At 42.2% G+C, this 19167-nt stretch overlaps 2 protein-coding genes across 17 annotated transcripts in view; one reads left to right on the forward strand and one right to left on the reverse strand.

Moving 5' to 3' along the window:
- The window catches only part of PIGL (phosphatidylinositol glycan anchor biosynthesis class L), a 450063-nt gene extending 434989 nt beyond the window's left edge, over positions 1-15074 (reverse strand). For both annotated transcript variants that reach the window (XM_078679985.1, XM_078679986.1), the window contains exons 1-2: positions 13094-15074; positions 3586-3685 (exon numbers count right to left, since the gene is read on the reverse strand). In XM_078679985.1, the coding sequence (XP_078536111.1) occupies positions 3586-3685; positions 13094-14819 (1826 nt within the window). In that variant the 5' untranslated portion in view covers positions 14820-15074. The remainder of the gene's footprint in view (positions 1-3585; positions 3686-13093) is intronic.
- A 498-nt stretch (positions 15075-15572) lies between these two features.
- Positions 15573-19167, forward strand: part of NCOR1 (nuclear receptor corepressor 1) — a 1934049-nt gene continuing 1930454 nt past the window's right edge. For all 15 annotated transcript variants that reach the window (XM_078679968.1, XM_078679976.1, XM_078679969.1 and 12 more), the window contains exon 1: positions 15573-15711. The gene's annotated coding sequence lies outside the window, so the exon portion shown is untranslated. The remainder of the gene's footprint in view (positions 15712-19167) is intronic.

Below are 19167 nucleotides of genomic sequence, written 5' to 3' on the forward strand. Positions count from 1 at the left end.
GGGTGTACCTATTTCGTCTGACCTTCATCCAGTGTGGGAAGCATCAAGTGTTGGCAGCAACTGGCAAATTTGGCAAGTTACATCTAAAGAGGATGACTGTGTGTTTCAACTTGCAACTTGGGATTTTCTTCACAACCTGCGCTATGTAAGTGCGTATGTGCGGTAGTTTATTGGCAGCTTCAGCGACAACTGTGGTGAACTTTTCTAACCTTTCTCAGAGGAATTGTCTGGATGATTTGTTACACTGGTTAACAAGAACCAACTGTGTCCATCTTCTCGCATGCTCTGCGGAGGTGTTTCGTCCCTAGGTCTGTGCTTTGCGAGGAACCACTGACAAGACAAGAGGAGACTTTTCCTGGTTGGTGTATTACAGCGTCATGTGAGGTTACTGGGTTGATGTAGCCTTCTTGTGCGTTTGTGCACATTGCCGTGGACAAGGAGAACCTCCTTTTTGCAGAGCAGTTTAGTTTTTCAACCACGCGCGAACTGCCCTTTTCAAAAGTGTCTCAGCGTGCTCTTACCTCTACTCTCAGTCAAGTGAAGTTTCCATGGCACCACAATGACGTTCTTCCATATCCTCTGTTTGCTACTGTCTCACGTCTCCACTCACACAGACGTGCCGTGAGCCACCCAGCGCGGCGTGAGGCAACGTTCCGCGTTGCAAATCTTTTTGAAGGTTTACTTACAGTTCCTGTCTGCCAGCCACGTTTTATGCTCACGCTGAGTTTTGCTGTAGTGAACGCATATCGCGCAAACTTTCAAAGTTTTGCCAGTTTAATGTTGGCGATACCCACATGCAGTAACGCCTTCGAGCTGACCAGCGTTATGATATAGACCAGAACATTACTTGACCAGTACTAGGAACATAACTTCATTTTCACTGAGGTGCTTAGTCCGATCTTCCTGGTTTTGCTTGCTGCTTTTCACCATGCCCCTGACAGAGTTCACGCGAAGTTACCTATCTAAACAGTGGCAAGGACTTTGCTCCTGGAGCTGTGATGGCTGCGCGGACAGCGTTACCTACATTGCATCAACCCACAAGCCTTCTACCGGGACACAGCAAGTTGACTTTATGTATGTCCTATTTAGTTTATGGTCTGGGCGTTTGGATCCCGGGTGAGAGATCGCTCACCGGTGTTAGTTAATATTTGTAATGTTAACTCCTCTCTGCAGGGATGTATGTAATGTTTAACAAGTTTACACTATCTAAGGGAGGTTGTGTGCTGTGTACCTTGTCTGTGCCCATTTCTTGAGTGTTCTAGGACCTTATTGTGTACCCTATGTAGGGCATATTGGGTATATGCATGTCTGTTGTCATTCCTCCAATTTGCTTCTAAAGGGATGTTATGTCTGTACCCTACTTGATGGAGGTTGTGTGTTTGTTTGCGGGTAGTCCATGCCCCTTGTTTCCCAGGATTACTACCCTACCATGAACCCTTTGATGTTGAGTACTTACGGGTAGTCCATGACCCATCGTTTGTCCCAGGGTTATTGTCTTTATCCTGCGGTGTACCCTTTTCTGGGGATATTAGTGTATGTGGGTAGTCCATGCCCATGGTTGTACCCTTTTCTGGGGATGTTGATGTTAGTGGGTAGTCCATGCCCATAGTTGTACCCTTTTCTGGGAATGTTGGTGTTTGTGTGTAGTCCATGCCCATGGTTTGTCCCAGGATTTTTATCATTATCCTGCGATTTACTCCTTTCAGGGCAAGTTGGGTACTTGCGGGTAGTCCATTTCCCATGTCTATTCCCAACATTTCTGTCCTACGTTGTACTCTTTGAGGTAAAGTATTAATGGGTAGTCCATGCCCCATTTCCCAGAGATATTTTGCTTACTCTGCGGTGTACCCTTTTCAGGGGAGGTTGGGCGTTTTTGGGGTAGTCAACGCCCATGCTGTCCAGCAGCGTACCCTTTTCAGGGGAGGTTCAGTGTCTGTGAGTAGTCCATTCTCCTTATTATACACTGTCCCCTGTTTTTGGGTGGAGATTGTTTGTACACTATGTTTTTGTCTGAGTCTACCTTCTTGCAGCTACTGGCCAGGGCTTCATTTAGGCAAGATTTTGAGATGTGTTTTTATCATACATTTGGTGTCGACATATCTTCATCAGGGGTAGTTTGTTTGTTAATTTTTTTTTTCTCTTTGGTGAATGCTTATCAAAGGAATTTACTCTCTAGTGTTAACTTAAGAGAGTTCTAACCCATTCTCTCTCTCTCCCAGAATACTCTCATTCTTGTTTATAGGATGTTTACCCTGTGGTGTACCCATATGTGGGGTAGTTATAAGTGTCAACATCTAACTTAACTATTAGCCTTGGTTTTGTTTCAAAACCTTACTCTTTCGTTAAGGGAGGGGGATGTGGCATATAATGACATAATAATGATTTTTTTTGTTCTTTTCTCTGCTAATGATACCTCATGTTAATGTCATCTCTTGTTGTACACTATTACTTATGGTTCTTCTTATTAGTGTACTTACCTGCTGATTGTAACATTTAAGGTATTGTTGCTGATTATTCCTTTATTCTGCTCTTACTCCATAAAGGAAGAGGATGTGTAGTAAATGTCCTCTTCACTGTTCTTCTCTAGCTAGACTGTACTATGATACCTATGACATCATAGAATGCCAAGGTGTCCCTCTAGCTCACTGTGCCTTTCTATTACTGTCTGTGGCAGTTGGTCATCTGAGGCTGAGCTGCCAACAGCGAGCTCCTGGTGGGGTTTTCCTTACAATCTTAACCTGTTTACCTAACCTAGAAGGAACCTGCAATAAAGGATCTTAACATATCAAGTGGACTCTACAACAATTCATTTACCACAACTATCAAGAGACCTGACATAACTAGAGCTCTGTTAGGGTCGGAATCTGGTATAATCACAATCCATGCAGTAGCATTTACTAGCTCTGGCACGATCAGAAAGAACTTTGTGCGATTAGTGCTCGGACATAACCAGAATACGGACATAGTGTGTCGCCTCACTGCAAGGCATTGGGTGGGTAGAGAAGATTTATGTTAAAGGACAAGTACGTTATATATAGCATTTTGGTGTATGGATCCCTGTCCTCGTCAAACACCAGATTCCTAATAAATCATTTCCCACAAACAAGGAAACTACCTATCTTAAAAAAAACATATATACGAGTCAGACTAACTGCATCACTACCTCAAACTAATGTAATTTGGGATCTTTCTTGAAGCAGCAATAACTGCCAAAAAGGAAACAACTCTATCCAAGGACATAGTCTACCTCACAGTAAGCATTTACTGACTACATATTTCTCAGTTTCTGTAAAATGCTTTGTGACGACAACTGTTCTATTCATTGCATTCTGGTTGAAAACTACAAGCAAAAAGTGCAATCATTGGTGGTTGCCGTGGCTTCTGGTAATGAGCTGTTCTTTTCATGTGTGGGTTGATGTAAACTAAAAACAAATAAATTGTTATAATTTAAACGTGAAGAGCAGCAAAGTGACATGTTGGGTGCTATAGAAAAAAACTAAATCAGTACGCAAGTAGAATTTTCTAATGCATGCAGTTTTCTCTTCACTGAATAACTATATGAGCACATTAAAAAAAACTGTTTACCTGTGTTCAATAACTGTGACACGAGATGGAGGGATTCCTAGAACACCACAGCTGTGCAAAAGCTCCTCTTTACGTGTCTCCCCTTGATTGTAGTAATTTCCTATTAATAACACAAGGTTTATCAGTACTGGCATTACTAATCCGGTCTCTGATGTTTCACTACGAGTCACTCTTGCAATCAGTTGAAACTTTGAAGGTTCAAAACACACAATGAGCAAGAATAATAAATATACTTTGAAAGACTACATTAGAGAGCACTCATTACAAGATAAGTTTTGAAGACAAAGGTTGGAGCGTGCTTGGATAACTGTTGGTTACAAGAAGATAACGGGTTGGGATTTTTTCGTGCAACATCTATTTAGTCAGTAATGTTTAAATATGTAGTTAAACAAGAATGTCAGGGGGATAATGGGGAAAAATTGGGAAAGCTTACACCATCACGTTGAGTCATAGGAGGACTATAAGGTTTTGTAAGAGGGTAACACATTGAGAAGAATATGCTTTTTTATAAGGATCAAGAAAAATAGTAAAATTGATTTCATTTAGCAATTATGATTAACATGGAGTTGTATGTTGGAACATGGTAAGGGTTTGTTGCGAGTTCTGTTCTCGTGACCTCTTCTAGATAGTGAAGGAGTGGGATGAGATTGTGTTACAGGTGACTCAGCCTGCTTTCCGGATAAGCAAGTCTGTGGTGGTTTCCATATGCCTGGCAGTCTTGAGAAGGGTACAATGTAGCCAAGACTTCACTCATCATTTTGAACTAAGTCAGTGAGCCAATATTAAGTCTTCGGGAAAGGTTCTCTGCCTCATCGCAAAGCCAACCATCGCTGTGTGGTTTAGTTAAACCAGAAAAGCTGTTTTCTAAATCTCTTTGGTACTTCTTTTACATAGGCCAGAAGACCGATCAAGGTGGAGTTGTAGGTCTAAAACTAGAATGCCTGATACACTGAGGTACATAAAAAAGATTTTTATTGTTTCTTGTTATTAAAAACCGTCACAATATAAAAACCCCAACCACAGTAAAAGAATACATAGCTTAATCGTTTAATTAATATAGCAGTATGCGACTCTTTTAGAAACCAGTTTCACTAAAGTACAAAGTGCAATGCTAATCATACATATAAAAAAAGATTTGTCAAGAATAAAAACCAGCTCCACAAATCGTGTAAGATTTGAGCTGCTGCCTCCCCCTCCCCCCATCCGCCCGAAAAACAGTAGTATCCACTGAAACAGTTACTATCACTAGGTTGGACAAGCAAGCCTCTCTGGCAACTTCAATACCATTTTATCAAATCCCCAGGGAAAACCCACTAAACAAATTCAATACCTAAATTGACATATACTCCCTGCAACAGTAGACTACATGAAGGAAATAAAACGATAGAGTACTCTCAGCAATAATACATTTATTATCACAAGTTCACAGTTATCACAGTTCCACAATCACCTAAAACACAAAAATACTGCCGGCAAGTGTCAATCCTAATCAGGAAGGCTAGTATTAAAACCCTTTATAAATAAATATAGGGGAAGGGTTAAAAACCAAAGCATCCTTTGTAGAACTGCAGACAAATGGAAGTATTTGATGGGGCTGATAATTAAGAGCTCACTGGTGCAAAAAATCATTGTTTTGCTGGCCGATAAATGGAGGGCGCACACTACTCAAACATGCGAAATAGCCAAGTTGCATTGTCTTATGCCAAATTTACAAATAATGGGTTTCAACCAAAAGCATCTTACATTTTTTTTAATTGGGCCGACACATATAATGTGGGTGAGACTTTCCTTTTTAAAGTTACATAGGCGGCACTCCTGTCTTGCAAATGTGTACGCTTTTGAAGGAAATTAGACTGCATCTTAGCCTCAACAGCTCTTTCTTAACTGGCAGTTTTATGTGGCAGGCTAAATACACGACACTCCCTGGCTCTTGATACAATGAGTCAAAAACTGGCATGAGCTTTGAGACAGTTCTTGAACGTTCTTGCTCCTCGATTGTATCCTCACCGTTTTTAACAGCAGTTTCGCAAAGAGCTTTGAGGTTAAGTTAAGGGCTGAGATGTTAGGCTCCTTCAGGGCTACCATTATAAACCTCAAGTAGGGTTCCCATGTTAGAACTTTGTCCAGGATGCCTCACCTGATCCTTTCCTTTAACGACCCTGGTGGCGACATGCTAAGCTTCCGGTAATATACCAAGAATCGAACCTTTAGTATTCATGTTTGCTCAAAAAGCGAGAATTCCAGCTGTAGCTGTGAAGATGGTGTGGCATCAGGGAGATTAAAAAGCCATCTGTAACAACTTAATTGCGCATTATCCCACCAACCCGAGATATGGTCTTTAAAAATCAATGAGCCATTTGTGAGCATAAATTTGACATTGATTACTTTACAGATGCTTAAGTCGGGCCTGCTCATCTTAGAGGACAGTTTTTAAAAAAACTCATAGTCATTGACAAAGCCGAAACTTTAAGGTGCCCTAGATGTGTGGCATTAAGGCCACGTTATTAAAAGAAATGACCAGATATTTTGAGCTAGTAACTTGTTCCAAAACCACATTATTCATTGTGAAACTAAATTTGAGTCATAGGTCAAGATTTATGTGTTGCTGTAATTAATTGCAAGTTTATTTTCTGCACAATAACAAGCTAGGGCCACCAGAGATTGCTGCAGTTCCAGCGCAGGATGATCAAATAATAAGGTGTTGTCCGCATATTGGAGGCACTGTATATGGAGGCCTGCAAATTTCAGAGGTCCTGCACATACTACTCCCAATGCTTTGTTGATATCTGGCAAATAAAGGTTAAACAGTAGTGGAACAAGGATGCAGCCTTCTTTTACTCTGGTGATGGTCTTAATTCTATGGGTAGTAACTCTATTGGATGTGACTATTACCCAAGTATCCATATATAGGTTTCTGATGGCACTTAAAAGATCTGCGATGCCTCGGCTCAAACAACTTCTGCCACAGTCTCCCTCCATCTACCCTATCAAATTAGGTTTTGAAATCTACTGAGGCAACATATAATGATGGAATCTATTTGCTATTTTGATCAATGAAGAGAGTATCATCAGATTGTCTTCGGAGCCATGCCCATGCCTACAGCATGGTTGGGTGATAGGAATAAGGGCCTTAGGGATGGACCACTCTCGTAGCTCCTGGTTTAAAATGTTAGGAAAACATTTGCCTTCCACATCAAATAGGGCAAATAGGGCAATGAGCCGGAAGTTGGCTGGGTTATCAATCAATCATATCATTTGTAAATCGCACTACTCACCCGTATCACACATACACAGAGGAATATTCTCACCCAGAAAGCAGCTACGCCAGGGCAGTTCTATGCTAAGTGCAAAAACTCTAAAGGACAGAAACGTGTCCAATGTAGTTCTATCATTCTGTGATGAAAAAATCTTTAATTCCTGATATAGTCATATTGAGGTTTTGGAGTTGCTGTGGAGCTTTAGGTACTGGTGTCGGTGATATACAGAGATGTGTGCTATGAATTATGTTACTTGTGGTGAGCATAGTACAGGAAGTTTAGCATGCTTCGTTGGGGTTCTCCATGCCATGATGGTATTGTTTACTGGATTGATAGCAATACAGACTTCTGACATGGTGGAACTCCAATAACAGCAAAAGCACCAACTACCCACTTCGAATTCTACTAATTCATGACATTAAAAGTAGCTTCTACTGGCCTCCCAATCCAGAATAGTCTCCAAACATGGGCAAACCAGCTCCATGAATTATAAGAAACTGAACAGTCACACCAATAATAAAAACAGGAAAATCAGATAAAAAGTGAAAGCAGGACTTAACACTATTGCGTTGGGTGGAAATCTTTCCAGCTTTGACCTCTTGTCATAAAATTGTACTCTGTAGTGACTGTGTGTAAAACTCTAAGATATTTTCCCAACCAAGCATATTTAGCCTGCAGAACATGAAAAACATTATTGGACAATGAATCTTCCAAACCTAGCTCCCTCCACTTCCTAACCCCCTTACTCTGAGTTGGAACTTTCCCTAGTACTTTATTACTCATAATAAAACAAACACACACCTGGGTCTGGATAGAGAAATGAAAAGAAGAAAAAGAGCTGGTGTGCCTCTCTGAGGTGGGGTATTCCCATTAAAGGACGAGTTCCCTCACCCACCAAAGGTAGCATGCTTTATCATTGGGGACCTCCTCGCACAGTGATGCCTAGTCCCAAAGATAAAGCAAGTATTGTCTAACCTATGGCTCTCTGCTCCTAGTAAATTGTTAGGTTGAGGAGTTGAGGGTCTGGCACTTACTCTACTAAGATGTTTCCAAACATGATCTGATAAACTCCATAGTTTAAGGTTAATTATTTATTTGGAGTTTTTGTAGAGCACTAACAACCACAAATTGCTATCCAATTAAAAGGTTCTGTAGCTAATATGTTTTAAATGAAATATTAGGTACAGTGAGTTGAACAACTGCAGAGGTAGTGAAGATGTAAGAATTGTAGTCGATCCTCCCAAAGTGGTTTGGCACTGCTTTACCTTCCCCTGCCTCTAAAACATGGCTAAATGCCCAACAGCAGAAGTTCTAGTGATGTGTCATTTTCACTTTGACAAACAGCAAAGCCATATATTTTCCCACCCCAAGCACAGATCATATCTACTCAACCTTTCCACCATAGCTCCTCTGATGAGGGGTTTGGTACATTATAATATAGACTCATCTAAACAAAAATATACCAGGTTTGAAGAACAAGAAAGTTAAATTTGGATATACAAATAAATCACTGGCTTCCACATAATATGCCACGCTGGAGACAACCATGCATTATGTTCCTGTAGAAAAGCCATATATGCATCCTATGAAGAAATCATTTTTTAAGTTTGAGAGAGTAAACCTCGGAAACGCACCTGTTGTAACTAACTAAACTAAGTACTAAATTAGTGGTAAACCAATGGTGCTCCTGCTTCGCCATCACATCTTTGACAAAGTGTACCCAATAAGTGTTGTTATCCTACACCTGGCTGTTATCTGCTCAACTTTCAAAATAATATGGTACGTGCTAATCTAAGGACTTCCAGTGAGCAGTACTTTTGCTGCATTGGAACCAAAGCTGCATAACTTGTTCTGTAGATATTGTTTCCACTTAATGACTGAATCAGAAGACTGCTAGTTTTCTCAAAAAGTATTAAAAAACATGTTGCGCCCATCTTGCAACAAAAACCTTAATCTTGAGCACCAACAATCACCAAAGGAATAGCAGACATAGGTGCCATAACATCAATCTAGAGATGGTGTTGAAAGTGTAAAAGAGTACCAACAGGACGGGAAGCGGATACTGGCCTCCGAAAACTCTTCCTGCTTGCTCCCCTCAATCCCAATGATATCCAACTCTGCTTCAGAAATCCAATGCCTCAAACACTTTTTGCGCATCATAAAGACTTGGATGTACCATGCCCCCTTGAAGTTCAACCCAACCAAGACAGAATTCCTGCTATTTGCCGAGACCAACTAACAAGATGTAGTACAAACCTGACTCAATTACTTTTTACGTTTACAGCTTCAAGCTTCAACTTTCACTGAATGCCATATCCCTTGGATTCAGCCTGGATCCCAGGCTCACCTTCAAGCAACACATTGCCAAACAACAACAGGTACGAGCTCTCTCTTCTGAAGAAAAAAACCCTGTTTTATCAGAAAGCAGCTTCAGAAATGCTGGTCAAGCCATGGTACTCTTGCATCTGGATTGTAGTATTTCCCTAATTCATGGCCTCCCAAACTCCACACTAGCACTACTTAGAGGCATTATGCATGCTATAGCATACCCCATCCAGGTCCTGAAGAAATATGATCACATCACCCTCAACCTGATGAAACTCCATTGGCTCCCTTAGATGACCCACACCATCTTCAAAACTAGTTGCATCATTTACAAAGCCATCACAAACACCACTTCTCCTTATCTTGCAGACCAGCTTACCATCTCTGGTGGTTCTTGGTACAGCAGAAGGTAGGATACCATCAGACAGCAGGCAAATACATGTGAAAAACCAAGACAAAAGTTTTTTTTCCAAACAGGCCCTTAAAATCTGGAACAACATCCCTGTATCCATCAGGACTGCCCCCAATGCTGCTCTAGTGTAGGAAAGAGTTGGAGACTCACCTCTTTAAGGAACACTACATCAAAATGCATTATCCATCCACAACCCAGAATGCTCTCCTATTGTTGACTTTATGATTGTCTTTTGACCATATATGGTGCTCTGCTGCCTTGTGGCTAGGTGTATGCTATAGAAATACCACTTTATTTGCACTCTGCCCTTCACTCCCTGCTTCCAATGGATGATTTACAAACAAAACACCTCACGCTCCTTTTCTTTTTGGGAGCGTTGTAGCCCACACTGAGAACCTTGCGGTCACAGTGTGCAACAGGGAACACAATGATGAAGCATGTCACCTTTGGGTGAGTGAGGGTTCTCTTCTATAAAGGATTAATGCCCTACCCCTTACCACGCACAAACACCAAAGCCAGTCATTGATACAATAGACAACATCCTGATATTCCTTGTGAGTATATAGAAATACCATTTACATGCATACAGCCATGTGGCTCAACAATGTATCTACATTCAGGCAGTCTGGGGTCTGCTAATGCATAAAGGTGAGGGTGCACACTTTTCCACCAGGGTTGTCAAGTGCTTTAAATGGAACTATAGAAGCCTAGGTACTCGCTATCTAGAAGTACCTGTTTGCTCTTGACAAGTGCAGGTACTAACCCATGAAATGCACTGCAGCAATAAGAAGTGCAGGTACTCTCCCTTTCAAATAACAGAAGTACAAGTACTGAGTAATGGACAGTACCTGCCAATTTAAAGTGCTAGGGTTGTTGCAAAGAGTTTACCTTATTGCAGGATCTTTAAAGAGGTGTAAGGAGGTGGGTTTAGGGTGACCAACTGGCATGGGTGCAAATTCAGGAAAGTGAGTGTAAAAATTCAATACAAAGGATCAAAATTCAGAAGAAAAATTCAGGACAGAAGGGGAGAATTCAGGACAAAAATTTGGGACAAAAGGTGCATTTTACAGACACATCAGAGGAGGTCACGCAATATTACATAAGTAAGTAAGGAGTTGGCCTAACGGCTAGGGCGGTTGACCTCGAATCTGGGGAACTGGGTTCAAGTCTCAGCAATGAGGCTGAGCATCCAGTGATTCTGGGCAAATCACTTAATCGCCCCGTGCCTAACAAAAAAACTTAATGTGTCCTCATGTAATGCAACTGGTGCTATGTAAAGCGCTCTGATACCCAATTCGGGTCAAGTTTGCGCTATATAAAACTATGTAAAATTAAAAAAATTACCAGGCAACAAACTATACAAAACCCAAGGACAATCCCTTGGCTGGCACTTTTATGAAAAGATCAAGAAAAAGAAATTTCAGAAGCGATAATTGGACCTTCACTTAAAAAAAACCTATAAGAATCAGAGATACACAAAAAAATGACCTGCAAAGATCTTCATCCTATGACAGAAAAAAAAGAAATGTGCACGATTAAAATAGCGGCCTTTGTTCCTGGCAACCAATCCTATTTTCAGTGGAATTCTTGTCAATCACAATGCTTGCCAGCTATACTGGGAGTTAAATTAATAACTGTTAATGTGGGATTCATGACCAAATTCTGTTTTAACAAGGGACATATTCTGCCTCACTGTGTTGAGTTTCATTTTAGAGTTGGGGTTTCCTCTGGTAGTTGATCTTATTCTTTGCCACAGTTTTAATGTATTCTCAGTTTAACATATTTGGCACAGTTTAGAATTCTTTAACACTGCTGAACTTATTCTCTTGTACAATGATCGGCTTGCTCGGATACACAATATAGTCTATTATGATACATACATTTTATCGTTCATTTTGGGTATTAAGTGAGACAGAGAATGTGGTGTAGTTCCACGCAGGGTTTGTAATATTCCACAGCAATACTCTTGCCAGAAATTAGTTATACAAGGTCAGTGGAAATACAGCTGCGCAGCCTCATGAACCGACTTTGACGTCAGGATATTTGCTGAAATAGGTCTCGAGTGTTCTGGAAACTAAGAAATACATAAGTTGTCCAAGTGACATGAAAGAAGTGCATCTGCACACATTGGGCATCTGGTAAAATTGACTAATACATCACACAATTCCTTCAAGATCTACCCTGGAGAAAACTTTAACTGTTGTGATAGCCTTATGTAATTTGCTGGTTGTCATTTCCCTGAAACGTGTTTAATCTCAATTCTTCAGTGCGTTTACAGTCAAGAGAAATCTATGCAATATGAGAAATGATGACAGTGGTTTAAGAGAAAAGCCAGCACCTCTGTTAGTGTGCAATTGTACAATGCAAAATGTCCTCTAGTGTGCTCAATGTCAAACAGTGTGCCATCCACAGTGCCACTCGGTACATAGAGGAAAACCTCTACACACATTGACCAATTATAATTTTTAAACAGAGCACACCACAAAAAAGGGTCTTAGCTATCCTCAGTAATTATTTTATTTCAAACAAAACAATGTAAAATGACATTAAATATACAGTAATCTTGGTCTCAAGAGTGTTGATACATCGGTATGACAAGCAAACACCTGACACACGTTTCATCGAAAGACAACTTTCTCAAGGCTTGTTGCGATAATTGTAAATCAACGAAAAGTTCTTCTCTAATATGAAGATAACCAAGGGCGCGTAGTAATTCTTGGGACGTGAGCTGGAAGTTGTTTTTACTTTTGGCTATTGCCTGAAGAATGTTACTTAAAGAAGCTTTAATATATGGCTTTGATTTGTCTATCATAACAATCTTTCGGCTTACTGATCCCTATACAGAGGACTATATTATTTCATTCCGACTATCGAATTCTATCAGAATTACCACGTGCCCTTGGTTATCTTCATATCAGAGAAAGACAGGGTTGTCTTTTCATTGATTTACCATTATCGCTACAAGCCTTGAGAAAGTCGCCTATCGACTAAACACGTGTCGGCTGTTTGCTTGTCATACCGAAGTGTCAACACTCTTGAAAATCTACGTTTAGGCCCATAATTAACTTTTTTTGTAATGATTGCTGCTTCGATTACTTGTTTTTTAACTTATCCCATCAAGTTTCCAAAGTATAGATATTTACAGTATTGATCTAATGTATTAGAACCAAGCAATCTCTTTATTTAGAAGCAACACCCTTGGGGTTTGTTTACAAACATGTTGGTACACGGATGTGCTGCACTTGTCACGTGAAGGAAATATGACTGATGAAGACCAGTGATGTACTCAAGTCTAAAGAAGATTTTATGAGTTGCATCTTGGTATTCGAGTGGAATACAGGGCGCAGGAGAAATGTTAGCATCACTTTCTTCATGTCCAGCCACATGCTTTGCTTTATGTTAATTATTTTCAGAAATTCTTGTTGAGCAGCTGTGGTGAAAAGTGCCTTAGTTTTTATAAACATGACTCACACAAAAATACAATCAAGACACCAGGCAAGTTTGACTGCCATACCTGAGGAAAAGCACAGCACGGAAACCAAGTAGCGTAACTTCACCAAACTTATGACGGTTGGTGCAAAGAACATGCATTCATCATCAGGGTGAGCTAGCAGGAGCAATACATGTCTAGGGCCTTCAGGAAAGAGAACACTTGGACTCATTTGGCATTGGACATGCCCTCTGGGGCTTTCGGCATTTTGGGCGTAGGACGTCTCTGGTCCTGGGGTACACAGCTTCTCTGGGCTCCTCTGGGAGATGGCATAGGTGGGGAAGCCACAGCTGTCTCTGCATGGGGCTCTCTGCTTTTCGTGCACTCCGTGACTCCTAGATCTTCCGCATCCTCCTGGGTCGTGGACCCCGACTGTGTTCCGAGAGGCGCCACTGGGCGTCTTCGAACAGGGGGCATTAGGAGGCTTATCAAAGTACTCCGAGTTGAGGGCTGGAGAGTTTTCTGGATGTTTCTGGGAGGGGACACCGGGCCTCCCGTGGCACGTACTAGGGGATAGCCCGGTTTCCCCTGGATTCTCTGGGGAGATACAAGGCCCCTCTTTGTTTTCCGGGAAGGGGATAGGGTTCCGATTCTTCTTCGAGTAGGGGATGCTCGAAGTCTCAAGGCCCATCTCGAAGGGGACACAGGGCATTTCAAGGCTCTCCTGGTGGGTGACACCGGGCCCCTCCGAGGTATCCTGGCAGGGGATACTGGACCTCTCAGACCTTTCCGGGCTGGAGACACCAAGACTCTCGGCGTTTTCCTCGTAGGGGACAATCGCCCGTGGAACCTCTGGCTTCCAGCGGAGGGGTACATCGGTGTCTTCCGGACAGGGGAAATTGTGGCTCTTACGGCTCTTCTGGGAGAAGGGACTGGTCCTCTTAAGGCATTCCGGGCCGGAGACGTGGGGCCTCTCCGACGTGGGGACACGGAGCAGCTTCGGAATCCGTGGACAGGGGAGGCACACCTCCCTAGAGAGGGTGGCAGCGGGCCCTGTTGTAAAGGAGATGCCAAGCCCTTTGGCATCAACGGCAGGTAGTGTCTTGGAACAGTCCTTTTTTGTGACCGGAACGCCTGCATTTTCGAGGCAGACTACGTAAGCGGGTTTGAGTAAAGATGGTTCAATAAGTCCCTCAGTGCCAAGGGCACGGTACTCTTCAGTGAGGGGACAACGGCAACCGGGCCTTTTAATGTCAAGGGGCCTCTCTGCGGAGGGACAACCGTCACAACACCTCTCAAGAGAGGGCTCCGCGAGTGTCACAGGGAGGTAGCAAGGGTCGAGTGTCTTCTCAGTAGAGATGCATTCGTGTCTGGACCGCTCAGTGGCTGAGCAACCAAGTATGGACTTATCGTTGGTAGGACAAGGAGTCCCACAGGAGATGTAAAGGGGCCTCTCAGTGACGGCCAGGGTGCAACTAAATCTCCCAGAGGGAAGGAAACTGGAGCTACTCTTAGCAGCAGGCTTATAGTGACGCTGGGTGTGTGAGGAGGGGGCGCACGGCCTTTCTACGGTAACACAGGGACCGGAGCGGTCCCTACGGGAGCAGTCACAGTGCCTCTCAGGTGCAGGATCTCTTGAACCAGCGCAGCAAGCTTTCTCCGTATTACCATTTAATTCAGAGGACCTCTCAGTTAAAGCGGGGCAAAGGCCCCCAGCTCTCAACCCCTTAGTTCGATAATAAACGACTTTGATCCAAAGGCAATACAAAGTTAAAGCAAGAAGCAGCGTCCAGGTCGGGACATAGATCATCCCGAGGAGTTATACGGAAGTACAGCGGAAGGGACAAGCTGTTCCGGGCGGAAATAGCGAGGTGAGAAAAAAGTTCCGGCGTCAGAGAAAAAGGGTTCCGGTTGCAGTTCACCTCTAGCGACAGCTTTCTTGTAAAATCAGCCCAGAGAACACGGGTAACGTAGGTCACAAAATTTAAAAATCGGCGTATATTCTTTCTCCCTACTGGAAATGTGTCTGGCAAACTCGACTGAGTGATTGAAGTGTATGTAGTCTGTCGTTTATTTCTCACAAGCTTTACCTACAATTATATATTTTTTTTAGTCCTTCCTCTCTTTCAAGTGATTGGGGTGTGATTTCTTTTTTCAGTGTGGACCGCTATAGCGGAGCTGGCGTTCCTGACAGGGTTGTGTACACGTCACTTCGATTTGTTAGTTTATTTATTTATGCGTTTTTATATAGCGCGGACTTTACCCGAAGGTGTCAGAGCGCTTCACAATAGGAACATAACTGATACTGAGCATTAGCACGCAGCTAGTTATCTGAATAGACGTAAACAGGATCAAAATATTTTAGCTATTGGAGATTGTGAACATTTCTTGGCTAGTTTCTCACGTTTGTATGGGCAACGGAGCATTTTGTATCTTTCAGTTGGGACTTGAGCAACACCTCCCTCCATGTACTGTCCTGCTCCAGTGGGCGGTGCCTGATAATTCCGCGCGCATCAGACATAGAGAAAAGTGTCTGCCTTTGGCGGATGCAGAGGGCGGAGCATGAGTCGGGAAGAATCATAGAGTCAAGAGTAGGCGGCAGCGAGATAGATTGTCTCCACAAGAGGAGCTGCAGGGGAATAGTGAGTAAGATGGCGGCAAGAGACTAGGAACCTGAGTGATAGCCTGAGGGGGGCCTGTAGGTGAGTCACATTGGGTATGAGAGGGGTGCGGGAAATAACATCGGAGAAGATTGCATATATATGTGGGGTGTTAGAATCTCAGTAAACGCCGGGAGCTGGAAACAGTACATAATAAACTAGACCTGCTGTTTGTTTGGGTTTATGTTTTTTAGGGTGGCGCGGGCAAAGGGGGATCAGTCTGTCTGGTTCCATTGTATGTTTTTGTCCCGTGTTAATGGTGGTCGAATCTATATTTCATAGGGTGCTGTCAGAAGTAGTATATGTGTTCATTGTTTTGTTGATGGAGGGACTCGTCTCCTACCACCGTTGCATACTACTGGGTGAGATTGAGCCTAGAGGTCTAGATTATATGTATACTGATATGCAGGTGGGAGATGGATTCTCTGTCGTTGGAGTGCTGGTAATGTGGAGTGAGTCTTGTATCCTTTCCTTGGGGGTTTCTTGTGTGAGGTTCTGTCTTCTCGAATGCTGTTGCAGGTGAGCATAGACTATATCTCACCTTCGTATCCTGGCAAGTGGAGGTGATCAGTATCCATTTGAACTAATGGGGTGGTGGGGGGGGGGTGTCGGTCTGTGAATATCTGATATTTTATCGTGGTCACATTGTTCACCTCTGGTTGCTAATTACCTGTCATTATTGTATTCATAGATTATCATTTTGGGTGTGCGCGAACTATCCATGGGGTAAAGGCGAGGTAGATAGTTGGTCGTTTGTTAATTTTGCTTTGTTATGGGGTACTGAGAACAGTTGGTGTATCGCTTATGGTGCGTGTGGATAAAGATATGTGCGCCCTTAAATTATTAGTTTTGTTATGTGTTTTATATATATATTGGGGCAAAATACAGGGTATCGCAACTGCGTACACTTGCACCTGGTTACTTGGGAGCCATCCAGTTATGTTAATTGTTTAATTTTTAACAAAATGCTCCGATCGTGTAAAGTATATAGCAGGCACATTAATACAACCATGGAAAGTAAAACGAATCGCTATAAAGCAGACATCTAACTTAAACGTTTACTTCTGTTTAAAGCAAACAGTTTTCTGGATTTAGCTAGTCTTCACAGACTCGTTATTGCACGTTCAGCTTGCTTTTATTATAGCGCCCCTAAACAGTTGTAAGTGGTCAACTGTAGGTAGTATCGTGTACTCTTTTACTGCAATGTTTTAGTATTACTTTTACTGTAATGTTTTAGTACTTTTTTATTGTTATATTAGATTATTTATTCGTTTGGCTCCTGTATTTCTACCCCTCAGTACCAGACCGACGTAGTAGTACTAGGTGTTTTTGAAATGGTATTAAAGTTAATGTTATCTACTGCACTGTGGTCGGATTTTATGGCCTTTAGCGTGGTTTTGGCAGCGTTCTTGTCATTCAGACATATTTCCGTCAGAAACGACACTGTTGGTGAAGACCATAACTAATGAATGAAATTGTGTCGTTAGCTCCCAAAACGCCTAGGAACTCGGTTAAGTGCCGTGACATCACACGTCGCGGTCGTTCGATAGTTGTCTGATTAATAACAATAGAACGGTAATCACTTTCTTTGGTGCTCTGTGCAACTTGAAGGTCGCTCGCTGTTCGAATCAAAGCAGGGCTGACTTTCATCCTTCTTCATATGTTGACAAATCGAACACCTTTTCATTGGATAACGACAATAACTGTAATTGCAATTACAATAACTGTACACACAATCCAGCATCAAAATGTGGTTTCAGTTGCTAAATGAAATGCTTGAATATAATGGTAGATTTATAATATCGTTTCATTTAACGTGTAGTCATTTCATGTCGGATTACATTAGTGACCACCATATGCAAGATTATCAGCAGTGATCACCTCAGTGCATCAGGTATGGTTGCCACCACTAATGTAAAAAAATACTTTGTCAATGTGGAATGCCGCAACATGGGTTACTCATAACGATCATAGCTGTGATGCCCCTAGTACCAAGTTAATATAGTAATAAGTATCATCAACACAGTTTGAGTTTTTTTACTCGAATATCAGCTTTAAATATATTTTGGAAATGTAATTTTTTTTTTTTTGCCACACATCAATGTTTGAATTCCTAAAATGCACACTTTTCAATTTTGGTACACTTATGTAAATTTAACCAAGCAAAAGCCTCTAATTTAGTTCGCCGGGCTGCACACAAGACTTATTTACAGGTAGCATGAGTGCTACCTAGGAGCAGCTCACAGGTTACTCGTTGGAGAAGCCTGTCCTACACTAAGCATTCCTGAACAAATAGTGCAGGGTCCTGGGTGATAGAGTGCGCTTTACAAATAAATATATCCCCAAACAACAAAGGCTCCTGTGGACACTTAATGAAGTAATCTCAATGTATATGGACACAATGGCAATCTACTGGGTTATAGTGATATTGAAAAGAGAAGGAAGCAAATACACCCCTGGTTTGTTTTTGAATCACAAATATTTATATAATCCTTGAAATTAAATACTGTTACAAAGTAATACATTTGAACGTATAGTTCTGAGTGGGAAGTGTCCCAAGGAAAAACAGAACCTAGGAAATTAGTGACATATTTGTGAAATATATATATATATACAAGGTTTCCAATGCTTCATATAAACGACTATTAACCTATATGTGGACAGCACTAGATACAGTGATCAGTGCTGGTAAACAATGGTTCGTTTATGCAACATGTCGACAGCGTTTCGACCTGTGTGCCGTTTAGGGTCTCTTCAGGACCTATGATCATATGGACACCAATGAGAAGATGAGGAATAATGTCAGTCTGTGGCTCATTTTAAGCAACTGGTATTAGTGGAACTAAGGTATCGTTTGTATAGTACCTGAAGGGTAATGGACCAGCTCGTGTGGAGGGTGTGGCACCGTGCAAGGGATAAGAAAAAGATACTCACATGGGTCCCAGCCGGGAGCTACACATGTGAGAACAAGCATTTGCAATGCAATAGGTCTCGCATTAGGAAACTGTGAGCTATTGGTATTGTAAATGACACATTTTTTTAGTATGTGTTGGCTTTGAAAATATATACATTAATAGCATTGTTATTCACAAAGCCAATAGCTCACGCTTTCCTAATGCGAGTACTATTGGCTATGGCAATGTTTGTTAGTAGCAAGCAAGGACAGTGATGTGGTTGGACTGAGTGATGATGTGGTGGTGCCCCCCGAGTGATGTGGTGTGGTGTGGGGGGGGGGGGGGTGAGTGAGGGTGAGGAGGTGTGAGGGTCCGAAGTAAATGGTGGCAGGGCAGACATCATAAGACAGAGAGAAGAGACTGTGTGGTGACTGCGTTGGTCAGTTTCAGAATCCGGAGGGGCAGAGTCAGCACAGTCTGCGAGGGATCAATGTGTCTAGAGGCAAAGCATAGCGGATGTAGCATTGGCTAGCAAGTCGAGAGTTTTCAAGCTGAGTGTCCCTAGAGAGATGGCAATTCAGCAACAGTATTTGAGGAACAAGGC

The sequence above is a fragment of the Lissotriton helveticus genome, chromosome 3_1 (genome assembly GCF_964261635.1).
Source record: "Lissotriton helveticus chromosome 3_1, aLisHel1.1, whole genome shotgun sequence".
NCBI lineage: Eukaryota > Metazoa > Chordata > Amphibia > Caudata > Salamandridae > Lissotriton > Lissotriton helveticus.